Source organism: Symphalangus syndactylus, chromosome 4 (genome assembly GCF_028878055.3).
Source record: "Symphalangus syndactylus isolate Jambi chromosome 4, NHGRI_mSymSyn1-v2.1_pri, whole genome shotgun sequence".
NCBI classification, from domain to species: domain Eukaryota; kingdom Metazoa; phylum Chordata; class Mammalia; order Primates; family Hylobatidae; genus Symphalangus; species Symphalangus syndactylus.
Window position 1 is genome coordinate 128,718,887 of NC_072426.2, and position 25,366 is coordinate 128,744,252.

The window sequence follows — 25,366 nt, forward strand, 5'->3', positions numbered from 1 at the left end:
ATAACAGACAGAGAGCTAAATCATGAGTGAACTCCCATTCACAATTGCTTCAAAGAGAATAAAATACCTAGGAATCCAACTTACAAGGGACATGAAGGACCTCTTGAAGGAGAACTACAAACCACTGTTCAATGAAATAAAAGAGGATACAAACAAATGGAAGAACATTCCATGCTCATGGGTTGGAAGAATCAATTATCATGAAAATGGCCATACTGCCCAAGGTAATATATAGATTCAATGCCATCCCCATCAAGCTACCAATGACTTTCTTCACAGAATTGGAAAAAACTAAAGTTCATATGGAACCAAAAAAGAGCCCGCATCGCCAAGTCAATCCTAAGCCAAAAGATTGAAAAATAATAATTGTACATGGGATACTGGAGGCATCACGCTACCTGACTTCAAACTATACTAAAAGGCTACAGTAACCAAAACAGCATGGTACTGGTACCACAACAGATATATAGATCAATGGAACAGAACAGAGCCCTCAGAAATAATGCTGCGTATCTACAACTATCTGATCTTTGACAAACCTGACAAAAACAAGCAATGGGGAAAGGATAACCCTATTTAATAAATGGTGCTGGGAAAACTGGCTAGCCATATGTAGAAAGCTGAAACTGGATCCCTTCCTTACACCTTATGCAAAAATTAATTCAAGATGGATTAAAGACTTACATGTTAGACCTAAAACCATAAAAACCCTAGAAGAAAACCCAGGCAATACCATTCAGGACATAGGCATGGGCAAGGACTTCATGTCTAAAACACCAAAAGCAGTGGCAACAAAAGCCAAAATTGACAAATAGGATCTAATTAAACTAAAGAGCTTCTGCACAGCAAAAGAAACTACCATCAGAGTGAACAGGCAACCTACAAAATGGGAGAAAATTTTCGCAACCTACTCATCTGACAAAGGGCTAATATCCAGAATCTACAATGAACTCAAACAAGTTTACAAGAAAAAAACAAACAACCCCATCAAAAAGTGGGTGAAGGACATGAACAGACACTTCTCAAAAGAAGACATTTATGCAGCCAAAAAACACATGAAAAACTGCTCATCATCACTGGCCATCAGAGAAATGCAAATCAAAATCACAATGAGATACCATCTCACACCAGTTAGAATGGCAATCATTAAAAAGTCAGGAAACAACAGGTGCTGGAGAGGATGTGGTGAAATAGGAACACTTTTACACTGTTGGTGGGACTGTAAACTAGTTCAACCATTGTGGAAGTCAGTGTGGCGATTCCTCAGAGATCTAGAACTAGAAATACCATTTGACCCAGCCATCCCATTACTGGGTATATACCCAAAGGACTATAAATCATGCTGCTGTAAAGACACATGCACACGTATGTTTATTGTGGCACTATTCACGACAGCAAAGACTTGGAACCAACCCAAATGTCCAACAACGATAGACTGGATTAAGAAAATGTGGCACATATACACCATGGAATACTATGCAGCCATAAAAAATGATGAGTTCATGTCCTTTGTAGGGACATGGATGAAACTGGAAATCATCATTCTCAGTAAACTATCTCAAGGACAAAAAAACCAAACACCGCATGTTCTCACTCATAGGTGGAACTGAACACTGAGAACACACGGACACAGGAAGGGGAACATCACACTCCAGGGACTGTTGTGGGGTGAGGGGAGGGGGGAGGGATAGCATTAGGAGATATACCTAATGGTAAATGAGGAGTTAATGGGTGCAGCACACCAACATGGCACATGTATACGTATATAACAAACCTGCACATTGTGCACATGTACCCTAAAACTTAAAGTATAATAATAATAAAATTAAATTAAATAAAAAAAGACAGAATTAGTTTGAAAGAAAAAAGATAGAGAGCATATACCATGGAAACACTAGTCATAAGAAAGCTGAAGTATTACACAAAACAATCTACAAGATAAGGAAAGGAATACTACCAGAGGTAGAGACGTTTCATAATGCTCAAAACATAATAATAATAAATGTGTATGTGCCTGATAACAAAGTTATAAAATACTGAAAGAACTAAAGAGAAGTATAAACAAACCCACAAACATAACTGGATATTTTAATACCCCTAAGTTGGTAACAGGTAAACAAATTGGATGAAAAATCAGTAAGGATAAAGAAGATCTGAATGACATTACCAACCATGTTGACCAAACTTAAATTACACAACATTATATTCAACACCTGGAGAACATATCTACTTTGCAGATGCAAATGAGACTTTCACAAGATACACTAAAGCTGGGCCATTTAGAAATAATAATAATAATTTTTAAAAATTTGAAATCATGTAAGATACGTTCTCTAGACTACAACAAAATTAACTTATAATTAACAGCAAAAGTATATCTAGAGAAGAACCAAGGATTTGAAAATAAAATAAATCACCACAAAATAACCAACTGGTCAAAAAAGAGATCACAATGATCACTATATACTACATGTATCGAAAAATCCCCATGTACAATTATTATTTTTCAACTAAAAAATAAATTTTTAAAACAGGAGATCACAAGGGAAGTTAAAATATATACTTAAAGAAATGGTAATTAAAAATAAAAGGCATCAAAAAATCGGGGCCACTATAGCAGTGCAAAGAAGAAAGTTTACACCTTTCAACAGGTTTAGCAGAAAACACGAAAATCTTAAAAATGAGCGAGAAAATTTTCAAATCTAAAGATAAGCAAATTAAACCAAAAGAAAGTAAAAGAGGGCAGGCATGGTGGCTCACGCCTGTAATCCCAACACTTTGGGAGGCCGAGGCGGGCAGATCACGAGGTCAGGAGATCGAGACCATCCTGGCTAATGCGGTGAAACCCCGTCTCTACTAAAAATACAAAAATTAGCCAGGCATGGTGGCGGGCACCTGTAGTCCCAGCTACTCGGGAGGCTGAGGCAGGAGAATGGCGTGAACCTGGGAGGCATAGCTTGCAGTGAGCTGGGATTGTGCCACTGCACTCCAGCCTGGGCGATAGAGCGAGACTCTGTCTCTGTGTCAAAAAAAAGAAAAAAGAAAGAAAGTAAAAGAAATAATACGGCCGGGCGTGGTGGCTCATGCTTGTAATCCTAGCACTTTGGGAGGCCGAGGCGGGCAGATCACAAGGTCAGGAGATCGAGACCACGGTGAAACCCCGTCTCTACTAAAAATATAAAAAATTAGCCAGGTGTGGTGGCGGGCGCCTGTAGTCCCAGCTACTCGGAGAGGCTGAGGCAGGAGAATGGCGTGAACCCAGGAGGCAGAGCGTGCAGTGAGCCGAGATCGTGCCACCGCACTCCAGCCTGGGCGACAGAGCGAGACTCCGTCTCAAAAAAAAAAAAAAAAAAAAAAAGAAATAATACTGAATAATACCATTACTGAAAATCAATGAAACAAACAATAGAGAAAATTATTAGGTTGGTGCAAAATGATTGCAGTTTTTGTCATTGAAAGTAATGGCCAAAACTGCAATTACTTTTGCATCAACATATGACAAAGCCAAAGTGGTTCTTAAAAAAGTTTAATAAAACTAAGCAATGCCTATCAAGATTTAGCAGGAAAGACACAAAACACAAATTATGTATGTTAGAAATGAAAATGAAATGTCATGATAATCCTAGTCATCAAAAGAATGAGGGACTATCATGAACATCTCTGTTTATAAACTCAACATATCAGATGAAATGGACGAACTTCTTGATAGACACAATTACCAAACTGGCAAAACAGAAAATGTGAGTACTGAAATACCTATTTAAAAAATCAAATGTAATGCCAAAGATGTCTCCACACAGAAAGTTCCAGGCCCAGATAATTGTGCTGGTGAATCCTCTCATTTAAGAAAAAAATGATACCAAACTTTTATAAAATAAAGGAAGAAAAGACACTCCCCAACTCATTTGATACCCAAGCCTGATGGCAACATTATAAGAAAAAAATTACAGACCAATAGCCTTCATAAATATAGATGCAAACCTTAACACAATTTTAACAAATCATATCCCACAATAAAATATCACACCATGACTAACCAGAGTTTATCCCAGGAATGCTAGGTTTAACATACGAACATTAATGCCCCAAAATTCATGTTCATCCAGAACCTCAAAATACGACTTTCTTAGGAAATAAGGTGTTTACAGCTTTAAATAGTTAAGAAGAGGACACACTCAATTAGGGTGGGCCCTAAATCCAATGCCTGATGTCTTTTTTTAAGAGAAAGAAGAGACACAGACATGCAGAGAAAACACAATGAAGAAGGCCACATGGGATGAAGGCAGAGACGGGAATGATGCAGCTACAAGCCAAGGAATGTCATGGACTGCCGGCAACCACTAGAAAGAAGCTGGAAGAGGGAAGGAAGAATTCTTCCGTGATGCCCTCAGAGGAAAATGGCCCTGCAAACACCTTGATCTCGGACTTCTCACCTCCAGAACTAAGAGAATACATTTCTGTTGTTTTAAGTTAACCAGTTTGTGGCAATTTGTTACAGCAGCTACAAGAAACTAGCACAATATTCAACAGATCAGATAATTTTCTTAAATATAAAGTAATTGCTTGGGTTTCTTCTTCTGGTTTTCAGAACAAATTAAGAAACAGCATGGTGGTGTCAGTTAGGCGTATATCAAATTGTCAGCTTTACTGGTAAAGTTCAACTGCAGAACAAGATTTGAATTGGTAGCCTATTGTGCTTCCTAATACTTCCAGTCTGAATTAGGGGGATTCCCCCATTTAGTCACAGCACAAAAGAGCTCCTCTCAGCACCTTCTGCCTCACCTCCCAGAGAGCAGATCCTTAAGCACCAACACCGCAGACAAGCGATGAGACAAAGAAGCTTGGCCAGGTGGCATGCAGTTCCCTAATCTGCCCAAGCAGATTATGGGGAAGAAATGTTCTTCCTGTACTTTTCCCTACTGAAATGTTCAGAAGGGACAATTTGCTTCTCATAGTGAAATACAAAGAGAAAAACGAAGTGTTCTCCCTTAATAACAATGCATAGTAAACTCCCTGATGGAAACCTGAAAGGCCACATTTAATGCTATTAGAACATAGCCCAAAGAACAGAGAAGAGTGCCATGAACATTCAACACACATTTGTTGAGTGAATAAAATCAAATAAATAAAATGACACTGACTATATTGTTCTTAGCCATAAATTACATAATTCAAAGATACATAAATTTAAAAAATTATTAAAGATAAACACTATTATATAGACTCAGAAAAGCAACACTGTTTGGCATTTTACTCTGTCTAAAACTGGATAAACTCTACAATCACTGGTGTATTATAGTATAATTGGATGCATTTCCTTCTTCCTTAGTGGTACGTAAAATAATGCTACATCTTAGAATTGATGCAGTTTTAGACTCGGTGGAATACAGTGTATTTTTAAAAATTATTTCCTTATCAGTTGCAGAAGAAAATATGTAAAACACACACACATGCGTACAAATTCATTCTCTCCTTCTCTTTTTCATAATCAGATAAAAAAGCATAAATTCAAGAACACAATTCAACAGTTTAGTGGTAGTGCTAACCTCATGATCAAGGTTTTCAGAGAATGCTTTTTTCTCAGCTTCTAATTGTATGCCATTCGGCGTTGGAAGGGAAGAAGGTGCAGAATGTAACTCCAATTCTTCACTGAGGGCAGTTTCTTTATCTTCTAGTCCATCTTTCTCCTCTACGCAACTTTTCTTTTTTAACATACTCCTTGGCCGAGGTAATGGTTTAAAGTGATCATCTGTGTCAAGGCTGTTGTTTTCTGCTGAAAAATAAAATGGTTAAAGTGTGTGTACAAAAAAATGACCATGGCTTTATCTATCTCTCTGGGTGCTACCATACTTCCCTCCTGTGCCTATGCCCCTTCGTTCTCTGTCCTGAAGAGTCCAGATGAAGCCCACAACTCTTCTCTATACAGAGCTCTAGTAAGGCACAAATAAATGACGGTTAGTAATCAGGCCGGACGTGGTGACTCACGCCTGTAATCCCAGCACGTTGGGAGGGGTGACTCACGCCTGTAATCCCAGCACATTGGGAGGCCAAGGTGGGCAGACATGAGGTCAGGAGTTCGAGACAAGCCTGGCTAACATGATGAAACCCTGTCTCTACTAAAAATACAAAAAAATTAGACGGGCGTAGTAGCACGTGCCTGTAATCCCAGCTACTCAGGAGACTGAGGCAGGAGGATTGTTTGAACCCAGGAGTCTGAGGTTGCAGTGAGCCCAGATCGAGATCACAGCATTGCACTCCAGCCTGGGCAACAACAGCAAAACTCTATCTCAAAAAAAAAAAAAAAAAACAAAAAAACAACAACAACAACAACAAAAACAAAGTAAAGAAACAGTTGTCATCCTAAAAGTAACCAGTCACAAGAAGTTAACTCTTCAACATTGTGAACTCTTATAATATTCAAAAAAAATGTTAAAAATAAAAAACAAAAATCTTGCCCCAGTTTCTACCACTATAAAATGAGGAGGCTCATCCATCCATCAAGCCTTTGAGTACCAAGCCCTGTACACGTTACTAAACCTCATAATCAACAAAGCGGCAATGGACCTGTCCAGGGACTTTACAGGTTGATTTTTCTAAACAAAATTACAAGACTAGATCACTAAGATTATAAGTGCTATTGTAAGGACAAAGATGATGATGTTGGCACCCAAGGGATAGGAGTGCTAACTCTCAGTAGAGGAAGGAATCTTTTATGAGTTAATGGTTCTGAGTCCATAAAACTTCTTTAGCAGTTATTAAAATTTCACTCTTTCCATTACTTCCAAGTTTAAGTCAAGAATCTAATGCTGGCCGGGCGCGGTGGCTCACGCCTGTAATCCCAGCACTTTGGGAGGCCGAGGCGGGCGAATCACGAGGTCAGGAGATCGAGACCATCCTGGCTAACACGGTGAAACCCCGTCTCTACTAAAAATACAAAAAATTAGCCGGGTGAGGTGGCGGGCACCTGTAGTCCCAGCTACGCGGGAGGCTGAGGCAGGAGAATGGCGTGAACCCCGGGGGGCGGAGCCTGCAGTGAGCCAAGATCGCGCCACTGCACTCAAGCCTGGGTGAAAGAGCGAGACTCCATCTCAAAAAAAAAAAAAAAAAAAAAAAGAATCTAATGCTGATATGCATCCAGCATTCGAAACAATGGGAAGACTTTCCATGAATATATTTTTTGCCTGAATTTTACCTGCTATATATATTTATGTTTCTATTGTTCTACAAATGCATTTTTCTAAACTTCAAAATTGGTCTAATTAACATCTTCCTCCCATTTACCTAAACATGGGCTTATGGATTCTGCCAGAAGATTCCACAACCATACCCAATTGGTATTATTATAAGTATTTGACAATTTTAGCTACATCCTAAACTCCAGCCAAATGTTCAACCCCAAATCCAAGGGCTCTAGATTCCTCCCTCTATTATCCCCTAAATCCAAAGTATCAATATACCCTATCAATTCTAATTGCCAAATATCTCATTTATTCCACTTTCTACATCCCTGCTGTCAGGTCCTTATCCACTCTTTCCTAGATCACTGCTTCCATGATATTTACAAAATCCAAATCAGATCACATCACTCCTTTCTACAAAATTATTCAATGGCTCCCCATGATCCAATCCTACAGAATAAAAGCTTAACTGCCTTTAAACAACATAAAAGGGATTTTATGGTTTTGTCCTTCACTGCCTTATCTACAGCCATTTTGTCATCTGTGTTTCTGAAATGCTGGGCTAACAGTTGTCATGCACACATACCACAGTCCCTCCAATCCCTCCTGCTACCATACCTTTACTTAAGCTGATCCCCCTGCCTAGAATATCCACTTCCTGCTTCTCTTCCTGACAAATGCTTGCATGTCTTTCGAGCCTCAGTTTAAGCAGAGTATTATATAATGCCTGAAAGAAGGTGTTGAGTCAATTTTTTTATTATTGTGGTAAGAACAAACATGAGATCTATCTTCTTAACACATTCAGTGCAAAAGACTACTGTTAACTATAGGCACAATGTACAGCAGATCTCTAGAACTTACGCATCCGCATGACTGATACTTTATACCTGCTGAGCATGTTTATAAACCAATGCTAAATAATAAAATGAATAATCAGAACATTTATAGAGCGCTAAATTTATGCCAATACTGTTCGAAGCACTTCAAATATGTGAACTCATTTAATTGCCTCAAACTCCTAGAGGTAGGCAACTATTATCCCATTTTTAAAGATGAATAAAATGAGAACAAAGAGGTCTCATGTCCAAAGTCACAAACTCTAGCAGGCTGCAGATCTCAGATTAAAGGACAAGCATCCTGACTCCAAAGTTCATGATTTCAGTCATGTTAGTATTAAAATAAAAACATATCCTGTGAAAAACACTTTCACTTTATAGAGCAACTGTCACTTCAGTAGTGATTATAAAGTCTGGTTATTATACTTTTTACAAAAGACAAGCAAGGACAGAGAAAACCTTCAAGCTCTAATAGTTTCATAAAGCATTACTTGCTACTCAGCAATATCTCACCACATTAAAAATATTTAGTTCCAAACCTGTATAGAAAAAAAAAGTCAAAGAATTTAGAAGATAAACTCATGAACCATATTCCCTCTTTCAAAGATAAATCATTCATATATTAATTTATTCATTTAAATACCCAATATATTCTATATGCCAGATATTATCTTAGGAACACTAGCCTCAATTTTTACTTTTCAACCTGAAGAACCTGAGAATGACAACTTTAATATATTTTCTACAAAAATTCCACTTCCAGAAGTACTGTCAAGTTCCCAAAAAGAAAAAAAAAAAATGACTATACTCTAAGAAAAGTGCTTTTCTTCAATTGTATCAATGTATACAATTACCTATTTAGGTAATTATTTTTATATTACACATACTGAATATAACATTGCATATATAAGTAGAGCATTTAGGATCCTGATGCCACCTTGTGGTTAAAATACAGTATTTCCTTATTCATTGTAACCCACCACAGGTTTTTTGTTTTTTTTTTTAAGGTATAAAATAGGTGGATTATTGCTTTCCTGATTATCTACCATCAACTTCTAATTATATACATCCACCTGTCTCAGACAAATTTTTAGTTGCTATATATGCTCGCATTTTCTTAATAACAAAGTTCAATTATGTTCCTCTTCTCTCCAGCATTGATTTCACTCACTATACTTGGAAGGTATATTTTAACAAGTTAATTTCATTATGCATCCTGTTTGCATTTTTGTAGATTTTTATAGTTTATGAGATGCACTTCAATAAACTCTCACAATTTTGCAGGAATAGAAAGAGGGTTATTTTTAGCTTCCTCGTCATGAGGATACTGAAGCTTAACTTATTTGCTGAAGTCATATATAATATACAGAGCCTTTTCCCCCAGTGTCCTGGACATTATTCTGGTGTTCTTTGCTCTGCTTACATCCTTTGCTCATTTCAAAGTTAATGAGATTGTGGGGTCAGGAAGAAAGGAGCAGTTCCCCAATACATGCCTGAAATAAAGTTTTGTCTGACGTTACCACTGGTATCTAATGCGCAAAGTCTGAAATATTTACCAGCACTGTATTTACTGATGATATGGGAGGAGATTTTTATGAAGGTTAACATCAACTAATAATTCCTTTATAAAATACAAAGAAGACTGAAAAACACAAAATCCTTAACCTTGCATATACAAGTTCATGAATGGTGGCCCAGGGTATGTGAGAGGACTTGGTCTCTGTTTCATTCTATCTTTGTTCCTTTATGCTTAAAGTTCAGTAAAATTGTGGGGAGAACTAACTGTAATCCCAGATCACACCAGAAACTTTCCTTTGGAAAACTGAATCTTAGTAGATGTTCATAGGCAATACAGAGACCAAATGGAGATTCTCTTAAGGAGCGCCTGGACGCTTCAACAAAAAACAGCAGCAATAACATAACTCATTCTTCAAATATACAAATGTCAAGAAAATTTTCTGGCACAATGTTGGTATGGCAAAGATTGTTTTAAGGATTAGTCTCAATATTGCTGTAACTCTAATCTTTGGAGTGTGAGAGGGATTAGACAGCATTCCATTCCAGTTCCACACCTACAAACAAAACTGAAGCTCACAGGTCTAGGTGTCTGGAGATCCACAGCTATGGATGCTATGGACAACTAAAGGTGCTTTGGCTTTCTATCAGGCAACAGCCTAGATGCAGGACAAAATACAACAGGTCTGTAAAATTGAAGTTAAGTCTGTCTTTTTTTCTTAAATATATACTAGCTACCATATAAAAATTTGGGGACTGATTATCTTAAAATAAACTTCCAAGAAATGCAATTACAGTAATCCTAACAAATTACCTGAAGATGTGCTTTTAATTGAAAGAATTCTGGGTTTAGGTTTCATTTTTATTTTGTCTTTTTCAAATTCCTCATCCTTATTTTGAGATTCAGAGAAAGATTTTACAACAATGTCTTCACATCCATCAGGTGTCATTTCCTCTTCATTTTTGATGGCACACACTGGCTCATCTTTGGTTATGTTACTGTTTGATTTCTTGGTTTTCAAAAACGATAGTTTTGAAGGATTCTTTTCTTCATCATCTGATATATGAAAGTCATTCATTTTTTTATTAACTGCATTTTCATCTGCTGAAGTGTCAGAAAAATCACCTAAGGAAACTGAAAAATGGAAAAGAAAAAATGTTTTCAACAGTATTTTTAAAAATTGTCAAGGTTACGTTCACTTAATCAAAAAAGTTTACCTTAAAAGCTACAAACAAAATTCTAACAATGAATAGGCACAAATGTATTTTATAAATAGACTTGCAGCTCTAAAAACACAGCTAACTCAGGCATGTTTCATTAACATTTATGAAATAAAAATTCCAATTTCATTGATTTATTCAAAATGTATTTATTGTGTGTCTGTAGGGTACCAAACAACCAAACACTGTTTGCTCTGGAAAAAGTCATCCAAAGGTCCCTAACAATCAGCCATGTAGCATTTAAATTAGATTATGGACTGTTAAACTTTTATTTGCAAATTACTTCCTCATATAAAATCAAGAACATTTGTAAATGGAAGAATTTAATTAGTAATTACTAATTATATTTTTTTCCATAAAAATTTTGGAACTACAATTCCATCCACACCAGAACATTAGATTTACTAAGAATCATAAGAAATGCTAACTCAACTATACAGCGGTGATTTAACTGTGGTTATTACTGGTTTTACAGAAATCAATTACAATTATTCACCAAATTTTAAAGAATAAAGCACCAGGCCAGGCGTGGTGGCTCACACCTGTAATCCCAGCACTTTGGGAGGCCAAGGCGGGCGGATCACAAGGTCAGGAGTTAGAGACCAGCCTGGCCAATGTAGTGAAACCCCATCTCTACTAAAAATACAAAAATTAGCCAGGTGTGGTGGCAGGCACCTGTAGTCGCAGCTACTCAGGAGGATGAGGGAGGAGAATTGCTTGAACCTGGGAGGCGGAGGTTGCAGTGAGCCGAGATTGCACCACTGCACTCCAGCTTGGGTGACTGAGTGAGACTCCATCTCAAAAAAAATAAAAATAAAAAAAATAAAACACCAAGTTTAGAATTCTGTATGCTTACACCTGAAACCAAAATGTTAGTACGTTTACATGGCTAAGAGAGACCAAATTATAATAGTACTGATATATGAAACACGAAGAGTCTGTGGTTTTTAAATTTACCCTTTATCACAGCCAAAAAAAAATCTGATTTATAGCAAACTTTATAAAAGTACTTCTAACGTGCACCAAAGTTTAGTTCTGTGGGACATAGTTACTAACTAGCTGTAGCACCTCCTAGGGTTGATCTTAAAGATGAACCGGTCTTCTCCAACATGGTTTACCACTGGCAGCCATCCTTTTACTGCAAACTTGCCATCAATTTATATTTTCGTATACACATTTAGAAAACAAAACAACAACAAAAAACAAAAATCATACAACTTCTTGAAAATTAAGAGTGGCTTTCTACTAATTAAAAAGTTGAAAATCTAAAATTAGTGAATGCATAGGTATTATTTTAACATAAATGATTGAGGGGATGGGTGGTTGGGGGGCTGGCTAAATACAAAACTAAGGAAGCAAAAAGAAGAAAAGTGGTTCACTTTTCCATACTGTCACATACCAATCTCATCACTGTCAAAGTCATCTGAGTATTCAGAACTCCTTTGTCTGGCTGAGCGAGCTGTAATTGCTCTTATTAGCTCATCCTGAAATGAGATACTGAAATCAATTTCCATCCAAACATGGAGGTATCATATTTACAAGTAATTCTTTAAACAAACAATGCTTGATTAACGACTGCTTTCAAACTTAGGTTTCATTCATCTAACAAATATTTCCTGCAAGCTCACTTTATGCCATGTACCCACTTTATGCCTCATACTCAATGCAGAGCATCACAGACAAGAGCCCTTCCTCATGGAGCTTGCAGTTAAGCTAGAGGAGACACACATTATAGAATAAGTTAATTGCAGGTTATAATTAGAGCTGGAGGGTAACAAACAAGAAGGGGCTCAATGTAGATTATAATTTATTAAAAACTGGTATTTTGAAAGAAATTGGTATTTTTAAGAGCTTTTGTCTCGGCATATTTCAGAAATGGATGCAATCAATATTGCAAACTTAGAGGCTGAGTTCAAAATTGCAGTGACTCAACAGAAAAAAAAACTTAAACATTATGTTACAACAGAAAAACAAGTTTTTATATAAAAATGGCAATTTAAGGTTGCAATTCAACTTTTTAACTTAGTAGGAAACTAGTATTGAGGCTACTTTGGTAGTCTTAAAACCATATAGGGGAGTTTGTAATACTGGATGGAGCCCAAACATGATCATGTGCAAAACCTCAAAAGAAATATAAGATTTACCCCTGCTTTATATAGGACTGTTTCTGGAATCACCAATTTCAACCCATCTAATACAGTGCTTACACTGGGAAATGATTCCACATAAAAATACTTTACCTGGAAAGTCGTTCTTTTGGTAACTTTTGGACTCTTTGTATATGCCAAAGTGGTGCTAAAAACTTCATCAGACATACTGTATTTTTTTCTCGTTACCTTTATAAAATAGCTAATTATTAGAATAATTCAACTTCTGATGGTAGCTGAAATATACAAAAAAAATCAGACTTTGCATGCTTGAGAATTTATTTTATTACATTTGATTCTACTCGCCCCACAAAGGTCAAAGAAAAGCATCTGATATGAACATTGGGCTACATCTTCACTTACAAATGTTCTTGTGAAGAAACAGCAAATTCTCACAACAAGCTTGTTTAAAAAAATTCAAATGGAAGTTATCCTAAAATAGTTTTGCAACTACTTAAAAACTCTGCAAATAAATGATTACAGGTTAATACGACAAAATGCTGCCAATTAAAATAGAACACCTTATTTTTCACTTCTCTTCTAAAGTATAACATTGCATTCAAAATAAGTCATGTCTTATTTAAAAGGCCATCAAAAGGATCGTCGGCGTAAAAACTATGAGCACCACCACCAAAATATATCTATATGTTTGCATATAGCGCTATTCAAAGAAAAAGATCGTAATGCTAACCCGCAAACAGCCATCGATATGTATTGCAAGCCAATTTTTCCTCTTACAAAAGTGTTAAAGAGAGCCAGGTAAACAAAACGACGAAGCTTTCGCGATGAGCCGCATCAAAATCGCGGTTTCCCGTGCTCGGAGCAGAGGCCTGGCAGGGCCGCCCACAGCGTTGCGCGCCCCGGGTTCCGTTCCCTACCAGGCCAGGTGACGTCCGGGTGCTGGACGCTCCTCACAGAGCCTTACGCTGAGCACCAGCGAACGCCAGGCCCGTGCACGCCCAAGAGCGGTCTCTGTCCGGATCCCCCATGACCCCCAGGTCCCGCTTTCTGTTCCCAGCCCCGGACGCCTGCGGCCAATTCCCCGCGACCCTGAGAATCAAGAGCCAAGCGTCGGGTAGGAGCTGCTCACCTTGGTCTGGGCCTGGCAGCGTCCGCAGAGCCGGTCCTGGACCGAGCGAGGAGGAGGGGCTAATAACAGAGGCGGAGGGCGGTTGCTAGGAAACAGCGTCTTCGGGAGGAAGTGACTTCCCCACCGCCGGGTCTCTTGGGTACCCAACACCGCTCTTCGGCCCGACGTGTCGCTGGGGCAACCACCCAGACGAAGGAAGTGACATCACCTTCCTGGGTCTTTGGAGAGGGGCTCATTATTGGCCGCTTGTGTGCATGTGCCGTTGCCTAGGAGACAGGACCCGCCCAACTCCTTACTCGTGCCAATAGAGTAAGGGTCCTTATCTGCACGTGTTGCAAATAAAGCACATTCGTCGTTTTGCCACAGGACGTGAAGTTCTCTGAATCGAAGTACAGTGTCAGTGAATGGGACAGAATAGTACGGTAGTGACGTTTGCAGAACCCTGTTTCCGACTGCACGTTTGAATCCTGGTGCCCCTTTTCTACACACGTGATTGTCCCAAGTTAAGGTCTTTATGACTCAGTTTCTTCTTCTGGGGGAAAACAAAGGTGTACTAATAATAGACACCTGAAAGGTTGCTGTAAAATTGAATGAAATAATGCAAGTGGAACACTTGGAAGAGTGCCTGGAATTGTATTCGGTATTAGATATGCTCTTCATGCAACTAAGCCGCAAAGGGCCTGGAGAGAACTCAGCTCTTGTGGACACAGCTGAAAGCCCATTTGACGTCTTACTTGAATGTAAAACTCCCCCCTTTGTCTAGTTAGTGAGTAATCTTATTTGAATCAAACCAAACAAAATGATCCACTAGGCTAAAAGAGCATGTGCTACTAAAGTAAAAAAAATCAACATCATTTAATTAGCATAGGAAATTCTTAAAGCAAATAAAAACCAAAAACGTTTATTGAAAGTCTTTAAAATAACATGAATTTTTACTATTTTTAATTTTTAAAAAGCTTCATCCTAGTTGAATTGCCTGAATGAATTCATTGACTAGTAATTAAACTCATACCTGGTGTTTTTTCCACATCTCTAAAATATGTTAATATTTCACTAATTCAATTTTGTATAAACAAATCGCATTGAGATAGAAATTTAATAAATCAGTGTATTGAAAAACTAAATGTGCATAACAAGAAATAAGAAATTTCATAAATACAGTGCTGTATTAATCAGAGTTCTCTAGAGGGACAGAACTAATAGGATATATATATATATATATATATATATATATATATATCCACTCATCTGTATCCATTTATGAAGCTGAAAATGTACACCACCTCTACACACACATACCCAGTATAGAAAATGCTCCCTATTTTCTATTAACTCATGGCACTACTGTTGAACCCTTCCAGGTTCCTCTCATGCTCCTGGAACCTCCTTTCCACTGTAAAACATTCTCTCACTTTTTCCTCTATAATCGCATCCTTATCTTAGCTAAGCCAAACTATTTTCTGAATAAACTATCTCCCTGAGGGCTTTCCAAATAGGGACTGCTGTAGAAGGAAAATTTCTAAGTTCTCCTAGGTCCTCACATCCTCAGTGACTGCTCTCCTATTACTCCAAACCCTTCCTCCTCACAAACCAATATTCTATGTTCTATTTCTCAGTTTCTGTCATCAATAGATCTCTAGGCCCTTCTCCCACATTCACTGAGTATCTACAGCCAACCTATCCAATACCTGAGATCACACCAAGGTATGGTGTGGCCATGTTCCATTCAATGAGTTCTTTGCTCTATATTCCAAGACTTTCACTTGTCCATACCCCTAATTGTGGGGCTCCAAACTGGAAGTCTTAAACTGTAATACTCCACTCCGAAAGGCCCACGGCTTCCTTTTTTAGTTATTCTTCTCTTGTTATTTCTATTTAGGAACTCATCAAGACATGTAGACTCTTTTTTTTTTTTTTTTACTTTTTCTTTCTTTTTTTTTTTTAATGCATGTATCTCACCTAAGATGTCCAGACTCTTGAGCTTTTCACATCTCCCCCCAATTTATCAGTTGCTCTCTTTGCTTCCTGCTTCCCTTTCCTAGCTAGCCCAAGTCCCACAATGTAGCTTATGGAGTTCTTTCTTCAGCACTTTCAACTTTCTCACTTCATCATTCCTCTGGGACACAAAACTTGTCCATTGATCATCCAAATTCTTTGACCCAACGTATTTCAGAGTAATAGTGCATCAATCCCAGCTTACAATTCTATTTTATTTTTGGAGACAGGATCTCACTTTTTTTGCCCACGACTGGGCTCAAGCGATCCTCCTGCCTCCATCTCCCCAAGTGCTGGGATTACAGCCATGAGCCACCATGCCCGGCCCCAGCTCGCAACTTTCTGTGTGACCTCAGGTATGTTACTTAAACACTCCTAACCCCAGTTTGTGCATTCATAGGTTGGGATAATACCTACCCCTTCCAGTGCCATTTTAAAGATTTCTCATAATACTTTGCACAAATACATATGATAAAATTATTTCCCCACTCAGGACAGTGCCCAGTAGAGCTGGTGAGTCAGTAACTGTGGTTCCCCCGCTTTCCCTCTCCCTACCAAGCTCACCTTCCACCTTCCCTCTAATTCCCATCCCTATTCTCTTTCATGTGTTTACGTGCCTGTCTCTTCCACTAGAATCAGTTTCTTAACAGCAGCAGTTTCTCAAAATTGACAGTTTGAGCAGAATCATTCTTTGCTGTGGGGACTGTCCTGTGCATAGTAGAATGGTCAGCAGCATCCCACTCTCCACCCCACTAGATGCCAGTAGCACCCTCCAAGCTGTGACAATCAAAAATATCTCTAGACATTGTTAAATGTCCTCTGAAGGACAAAATCACCTCAATTGAAAACCGCTGCACTAGAGTAATGGCTGTCAAACTTTTTTGAACAAGACCTACAATAAGAAACATTTTGTATATATATATATATATATACACACACAGTATGTGAAATAACTTCATCAAATCATTCTTTCCCTTATGTTATCCCACTCTGATATATTCTATTCTGTTTAAAAAACAATGACCAGACTGAGCCTCCACAAGAATAGTAACCTTATCTGTTTCATCTTTGCACTCACAGTACCTAGGCAAATTTAGTGGCACACAAGAGGAACACAAATACTTGTTAAATTGCAATGAATAATCATTTCTGGTAGTCAATAAAGAGTTTTAGTTAACAGAAGAAAAACAAAAATTAAATTTGTTTTCTGGTTGTGCCGTGTCCAAAATTGAACACCACCCTTGGCAGCTTCCAGGAGAAAAAGTTCTTCACCTCTGCTCTAAAATATTCTGTAGCCTAATCAATGTGAGCAAAAGGCAAAAATATACTAAGATATAAAATGTATACTACATATATAATCATGCGTGCACTAGGCTGTGACCTAAAATGCCAATGACCTATGGCCAAATTACTGACAGATACAAGCCTGTGACTTAAGCCAGACACTCAGAAGAAATAAGCCTCCCTTTCCTTGGGTACATATTCTAAAACTATAAAAATAAAAGGCAAAAATTAGGACATATTCAGGTAACAACTACCCCCTCTCCCCAAAATAACTTCTGTTGTATAAAACCCAAAGATTAAAAACTACGACATTGGATATAAAAACTGAGTCTTTCAATAAAAAGAGGAATGGGACAAATTAACTCAACATATTTTTTAAAAAACACTCATCATTTTTCCTGAAAGTACAATAGTTCCCTCTCATCCAAGAGGGATCCATTTGGAGACCCCCCCAGTGCATGTGCTGAAACCATGGATAATACCAAACCCCACATATACTATGTTTTTTCTTATGCATACATACCCATGGTAAAGTTGAATTTATAAACTAGGCTCAATAAAAGATAAATAACAGAATAATTATAACATACTGTAATAAAAGTTACATGAATGTAGCTTTTCTTCTCTCAAAATATCATTGTACCATACCATAGGTAACTCACACTGTGGATAAAGAGGAACTATTGTACAACAATCTCACCATTTGCTGGTATTCCCGAACCATTTTTAGCTTTTCTCCTCCTCCCTTGTTTGTTTCTTTTGGTTCAATGCTGCTGATTATTCTCTAAGAGGCTCTTCTAGCTCCAATCACATTCTTATATCAACAGATAGGAGGTTCTTCAACTGTCAGCTACACATCCATCCCTGCTACTTTCTTCATTGCCTCCACAATTTCTGTAAGGGAAAGGTAAAATCTGCATACCTGCAGAATTAGCATCATGTAGATGCTGCCAAAGGGTTTTCTGCCCGTGCCCCCTGGAGGGGTGACATCACATCCCCCACTGCACCAGGGCCCATTGAGTAACACTTGGAGCAACCAAGGGGTGCCACACCAGAATGTGGGGACCAGTGACTTCAGGGATTGCTGGGAAGCAAGCCCCAAGGTCCCCAGGGCACCCTAGGGCCTTGCTTGGAAACTGTACTGCCCCCAGTGCTCTGGCAACATGGGCCTGTGATGGGAGTGCAGCCCGAGCAATCTACAAAAATCCCTCCAGGGTCGCTCTTTCATTGTCCTGGTGAAGAGTACAGTCCTGATCATGTCTCCTGACCCACACCCTTTGTGTTCTCTCCCAAACACACTTTCTTATTAGTTAAAATATGGATAGGCTGAGAAGGCTAAAAATTTCCCAAATCTTTAAGTTCTGCTTCCCTTTTGATGAAAACTTCTGTCTCTAAATCATACCTCTTTTCTTTCATTTTCCTTCACACATTCAAGAGAATCAAGCGGCTCCTTCAATACTTTGCTTAGATGTTTATTCTAGCAAATTTCAGTCTCATCATTCATAAGTTCTGCCTTCCAGAAAACACTTGGACATGAACACAATGCAGCCAAGTTCTTTGTCACTTTGTGACAAGTGTCACCTTTCTTCCAGTTTCCAATAACATGTTCTTCATTTCCATCTGAGACTTTATCAGAATGACCTTTCTCTTCCATATTCTCTCTTTTTTTTTAAGAGACTAGGTCTCCCCTATGTTGGCCGGGTTGGTCTTGAACTCTTGGCCTCAAGCAGTCCTCCTGCCTCAGCATCCCAAAGTGCTAAGATTCCAGGCATGAGCCACCACACCCGGCCCCCTTCATATTCTACAAACATTCTATCCAGCTCTCCTTATCTGAGCTCTCACCAGAATCACCCTTAATGAAGAGTCACAGGGAGGAGACAACCACCCACACCTCAGGAGACAGGCCTGGAACAGAGTCTTCCTGCACTGCCCTCAGAAGGGACCCCCTGCTGACAACTTGATTTTAGACTCATGGCCTCCAGTACTATGAGACAGTAAGATTCTGTTGTTGAAGGTGCCCAGTCTGTGGCCAGTCTGTAAGACAGTCCTAGCAAACTGACACAGCCTGTTAGCCCGTGGATGGTGAAAAAATGGAGTGCACAATGGAGCTCCAGGCTTACTGTCTACGGTTCCCAAAGTGTGCTATGGGACCCTTTGGTGGATGTAGGTATGCAAGATAATTTTGGGTGGTGCAGGGTGAATAATTTCAATTTACACAATAATGTAAGTTCACAAGCTTCCTGGGGAGCCTAGTGACATGAAGATACTGCAGAGCCTCCCCAAAAGAGGTGTCAGCTTTTGGTGGATCCTTGAGCCCAGGAAGGCGATAGGCGAGACATCACTGTTCACCAGAAAACACAACCAAAATCCATTGAGGAAGGGCAGCAGTCAAAGGTTTTATTCTCCAGAAGGAACTCTCTAGAACTGCAAGCAGCAGGCAAAAGACTTCCTTGCATGTGTGGTTAGGCGATGGTGTCCTACAGTTTTCACTGGGAACTGGGATCAAGAGTGACCCGACCTCCTAATCATACACCTCTCTGCCTGTCTCTCTCTGCCTTTTATGTCTCTCTTTCTATTGCTCTCCCTCCTCTTCCTCTCAGCCTCCTCTGTCTCTCTCCCCATCTCTCTTCCTCTCTCTCTATCTCACTCCCTTCTCTGCATCTCTCTTTCTCTCTCCTCCTTCTCCACTTCTCTCTCCCTCCTCCTCTCCCTCCCTGCCGCTGTTCAGGCAGGACTCCTAGGCCACCTTTCAGTGTACACGCAGGGCAGCAGGACCTTGGCCCCCCATCTCCTAGTGCCCTCAAGGTCAGGGGTGTGGACCTTTCCATGCTCTCCTGGGTGGGCACCCCACACTCCAGGAAGCAGAAGCTGCAGGTCACCGCTGACTCGAGTGGTGCACCCACGGGGTGCTTCTACTTGTAATTGTGACTTCCATCTTGTGATCTGCTGAGGTCAAAGCAGAGGACACATGCTCAGGCCCAACCCTGCACCAGGGTGGGGGTATGGGCGGGTTTGTGGGTAGAGGTGGGGATGGGAGCAACCACTGCAAACTGGTCCCTGGCCGGCTTCCTGTCCTTCACCTGCCATGCAAGGCCTCCTCTCCCGCCCCTCCCCCTGACTCCCACCACCTCCACCCCTAGGCAGCCCCAGACCCCGGCTCCGGAATTCTCTCTGGATCAAGGAACTAAGAGCAACCCATGGGCTCTGCACGCCTTAGGCCAGGTGTCAGCTGCCCCTGCTGCATGCTGAAAAACCTCGGCTCTCACTTATGCCCTGACCCAAGCCAGCCACACACCCCCAGCATAACCATCTTCTCCTGACTTTAGCCCTAACATCCCTGCTTTCCGGTAATCCCCAGCTCCAGGCAAGCCCAAAGGCCAGCACCCTACACCCACCCTTCCTGGGTGCCACTCTTGTCTGCTTGCCAAGTTGTCTTAACCTGGCTTTATCAACATAGAACAAATAAAGGGCCTCTCCCAGCAAGGTTTGGCAAAACACTCTCCATTTAGAAGCAGGGGCAGTGACGAGACCTAGGGATGACCCAAGGTTTGCCACTCAAGCAGCAAGAAGGGCAAGGAGCCTGGTTTCATGTCCTCATCCTGGAAGGATGGCCAGAGCTCCACAAGGTCCTGTGGGGGGGCTGGCAGGAGCAGATCCGCCCTCCTCTTGAGAAAGCAGGCCACCACCGCCAGGAAGCAACAGATGGTGGCATACAGGTAGAGCCCCCATGTGCTGTAGAGCAGGGCCAGCAGATCTGCACGCAGCCCAGCCCCAGGAGAGCTGCAAGACAGACTGAGACCCTGATAGGTTTGGCTCTGTGTCTCCACCCAAATCCCATCTTGAATTGTAATCCTCAGGTGTCAAGGGAGGAACCTGGTGGGAAGTGATTGGATTTGGAGGCAGTTTCCCCTCATGCTGTCTGTCTCCCTGATAATGAGTGAGTTCTCAGGAGAGCTGATGGTTTTAAAGTGTGGCACTTCCTCATTTTCCACTCACTCCCTCCTGCCACCTTGTGAAGAAGGTGCCTGCTTCCTCTTCACCTTCTGCCATGATTGTAAGTTTCCTGACCTGCGAGTCAATTAAACCTCTTTCCTTTATAAATTACCCAGTCTCAGGCATTTCTTTATGGCAGTGTGAAAACAAACTAATACAGACCCTTTCTCTCAAGTGCCTTCTCCTTAGGCTATCAGCTGCCCCCATGCTCCTCCTCTGCCCCGTGGTCTTCCTTTTCCCCTCATTCGGCCCAAGTGATCCACATGGCCAGCCCCAGCCCCAGCCCCATCCTACTGCAGGCCTGTCTGGCTGGTGGAGAGGCTGGGCTCCTTTCCTGACCCCAAGGATGGCTGACATGCTCTCTGGATCTTGGAGGAAACTGACTTCCTACCCTCATACTTGTAGCAACTTCTTCCAAGACCTCAAAGCTGGACCATATGAGCTAGTCTTTTTTGTTGTCTTCGCTTGCTAGGGCTGTCATTGGGACAGGCCTTGCCCAGGAAGCCCATGTGGACCCCAACACCAGGCCCTGCCCACACCCATCAGGACTAAGAGGGAGGTCGGGAGATACCTCCGCTGCAACATGGGCACCTGCATCTGGCCCCATTGGTGGCCAGTGACTGGCATGCCTGGAAGGAGCCAGGGTGGCACCCCACCAGCTGCCCTGCAGCCCCAGACACCTTGGAAAGACCTGTTCAGTGTGGAAGCTGGTGTCATCAAGGCCATGAGAGAGAAAGGCGAGCATGGCATCCCCGCAGCCCCAGCCAGCCAGCAGCATGCCCTGGGGCCTCTGTCTCAAACTGTGGGACAGTGGCCCCCTCCCAGGGCACAATTCCCAGACCAAGAAGGGCCTGGCCTAGACCCCAGCCCTGGGAAGAGAGGGGCACAAGGTGTACGGTGGGCTCCCAGCTGCAGTCAGCATGACCATGCAGGGGACCCTGGCACTGTGGAGCTCTGCCACTGTCACAGTTCACCTCTCAGAAGCTGGATGAGATCCTGAAGCCTTGCAGCCACTGCTACAGCCAAAGCAGAGGCTGAGATTGGCTTTCACTGCACTGAGCCTCAATGTGGACATGGACTGGCTCGCCCTACAGTGCACACAGCACTGCTCCCGACCAGGGCACCCCACTCACAGCTAGGGACATGCAGCAGTGCACTCCCACCTTGAGGCCTTGGCTCTGCCACCTCTACTTGGAATGTTCTCAGTTCCTTTCAGGCTTCTAGAACCATCTGGGCCAGGGCTCATGGCTGGATAAGCACCTGAGGCCCCACAACCCAAACAAGCTTACCATCCTCGTTTTATTTTTTGTAAACTTATGAAAATTTATTAAGACATGACTTACATCCCTGCATGTAAGTGTGCAGCTCAAAAGTCATTCACAGATAGAACACACCATCCCCCAGATCACAAAGCCGATCATGCCCAGCCCCTCCCAGTGCCCCTAGCCCTGCAACCAGTGTTCTGAATTCTGACAACATTGTGAGCCTGCTTTTTGTACTTTACACTCATGAGTATAACCACCTTCCTGTTTTAAAATAAATGTTTACTTTTGAAGTGATTTTAGATATACACCTTCCATCCAGCTGCTCCTAATGATGACATTTTGCATTACCGTGGCACATTTGTCAAAACTAAGAAATTTAGGCCGGGTGTGGTGGCTTGCACTTGTAATCTTAGCAATTTGAGAGGTAGAGGTGGGAGGTTCAGCTTTGCTTAAACCCAGGAGTTTGAGACTTGCCTTGGCAATATGGGTAGACCCTGTCTCTAGAGAAAAGTAGAAGAAATTAGCTAGGCATGGTGGCGTGTGCCTATAGTCCCACCTCATCAGGAGGCTGAGTGGGAGGATTGCTTGATCCCAAGAGTTCCAGGAAGCAGTGAGCTATGATCATACCACTGCACTCCAGCCTGCGTGACAGAGTGAGACTTTGTCTCTTTTAAAAAATTAAGAAACTTAACATGGGTGCAATCCTATTAACTACATGATAGTGTGAACTATTATCTAAGGTTATTAATGCAGTAATTATATTAATATGGTGAAATTTATTCAGATTTCACCCATTTTTGCCCAACTTCTCATACCTGTCCCGGGATCCCACCTCGGACTCACCCTCTGCCTTTAGGTAATTTCTCCTTAGCTTCCTCCAGAGAGTACAGCCAGACACACACCTGGGCTGAATGGTAGAGCCGATTGCTCCTGGGCTTCAAACCTCTGCAGCATGTTACCGTACTGAGAATTGTAGAAAATTGTAACACAATAGTGGCTATTTGTGTATCTAAATACAAAAGGAACATAAAAATACAGTATAAATACTAAAAACTGGTACACCTGGCCAGTTGTGGTGGTTCATGCCTATAATCCCCGGTATTTTAGGAGGCCAAGTTAGGCGGATCACTTGAGCCCAGGAGTTCTAGACTAGTCTGGACAACATAAAAAGACCCCATCTCTTTTTAAATATTAATTTTTAGCAATGGTACACCTGTACAGGTACACCTGTATAGGACAGCTCCATTATAATCTTATGGGACAACCATCCTATATACATTTTGGCATGGACTGAAATGTATTATCTGACACATGATTGCATAAGTAGTCTAGAGATTATTTAAAATATACTAGAAGATATACTTAGGTTATATGCAAATACTGCGCCACAGCAAGTCACATCTTATGTGGATGGCAGCAGGCAAAGAGAGAGTGTGTTCAAAGAAACTCCCATTTTTAAAACCATCAGATCTCATGAGACTCATTCACTATCACGAGAACAGCGCGGGAAAGACTCGCTCACATGATTCAGTCATCTCCCACCCAGCTCCTCCCACCACACATGAGAATTATGGGAGCTACAAGATGAGATTGAGATTTGGGTGGGGACACAGAGCCAAACCATATCACTTGTATTTTAGTGAAGATATAGACATATCTGTGTAACCTTTAATAGTTGCTGTCTCTGAGGACTGCGGTTATCAGGAGACTTACCTTTTCTGTCTTTCTAGTTTTTTATATGTTCATATCCAGATTTTAACGTATTATATGAACCTACTCATCTGACAAAGGGCTAATATCCAGAATCTACAATGAACTCAAACAAATTTACAAGAAAAAAACAAACAACCCCATCAAAATGAGCGAAGGACATGAACAGACACTTCTCAAAAGAAGACATTTATGCAGCCAACAGACACATGAAAAAATGCTCATCATCACTGGCCATCAAAGAAATGCAAATCAAAATCACAATGAGATACCATCTCACACCAGTTAGAATGGCGATCATTAAAAAGTCAGGAAACAACAGGTGCTGGAGAGGATGTGGAGAAATAGGAACACTTTTACACTGTTGGTGGGACTGTAAACTAGTTCAACCATTGTGGAAGTCAGTGTGGCGATTCCTCAGGGATCTAGAACTAGAAATATCATTTGACTCAGCCATCCCATTACTGGGTATATACTCAAAGGACTATAAATCATGCTGCTATAAAGACACATGCACATGTATGTTTATTGCGGCACTATTCACAATAGCAAAGACTTGGAACCAACCCAAATGCCCAACAACGATAGACTGGATTAAGAAAATGTGGCACGTATACACCATGGAATACTATGCAGCCATAAAAAACGATGAGTTCATGTCCTTTGTAGGGACATGGATGAAATTGGAAAACATCATTCTCAGTAAACTATCGCAAGGACAAAAAAACCAAACACTGCATGTTCTCACTCATAGGTGGGAATTGAACAATGAGAACACACGGACACAGGAAGGGGAACATCACACTCCAGGGACTGTTGTGGGGTGGGGAGAGGAGGGAGGGACAGCATTAGGAGATATACCTAATGGTAAATGACGAGTTAACGGGTGCAGCACACCAACATGGCACATGGATACATATGTAATAAACCTGCACATTGTGCACATGTACCCTAAAACTTAAAGTATAATAACAATAAAAAAAGAAATAAAATAAAATAAAATAAAATATAAAGCTCAAAAAAAAATCCATCTTAAAGAATGAGGGACCTCTGTGTACTGAAATGTACTGTATGTACATCTGTACTGAAATACAAAGAAGTATGTACTCTCTATGTACATGAAAAGAGTCCG

At 40.8% G+C, this 25,366-nt stretch overlaps 1 protein-coding gene and 1 long non-coding RNA gene across 10 annotated transcripts in view; one reads left to right on the forward strand and one right to left on the reverse strand.

Moving 5' to 3' along the window:
* The window catches only part of LOC129481165 (uncharacterized), a 32,802-nt gene extending 28,296 nt beyond the window's left edge, over positions 1–4,506 (forward strand). For both annotated transcript variants that reach the window (XR_008657279.2, XR_008657278.2), the window contains one exon: positions 4,223–4,506. This is a non-coding gene — a long non-coding RNA (uncharacterized lncRNA). The remainder of the gene's footprint in view (positions 1–4,222) is intronic.
* The window catches only part of MAP9 (microtubule associated protein 9), a 46,385-nt gene extending 32,316 nt beyond the window's left edge, over positions 1–14,069 (reverse strand). For 2 of the 8 annotated variants that reach the window (XM_063638305.1, XM_063638306.1), the window contains exons 1-5: positions 13,589–13,869; positions 12,991–13,133; positions 12,150–12,234; positions 10,344–10,664; positions 5,547–5,773 (exon numbers count right to left, since the gene is read on the reverse strand). In XM_063638305.1, coding sequence (XP_063494375.1) covers positions 5,547–5,773; positions 10,344–10,664; positions 12,150–12,234; positions 12,991–13,065 — 708 coding nt within the window. In that variant the 5' untranslated portion in view covers positions 13,066–13,133; positions 13,589–13,869. Of the gene's footprint in view, positions 1–5,546; positions 5,774–10,343; positions 10,665–12,149; positions 12,235–12,990; positions 13,134–13,588 lie in introns of those variants that run through there. The other 6 variants (XM_063638302.1, XM_063638303.1, XM_063638304.1 and 3 more) reach the window with 6 other exon arrangements.
* Between the last annotated feature and the right edge of the window lie 11,297 nt (positions 14,070–25,366).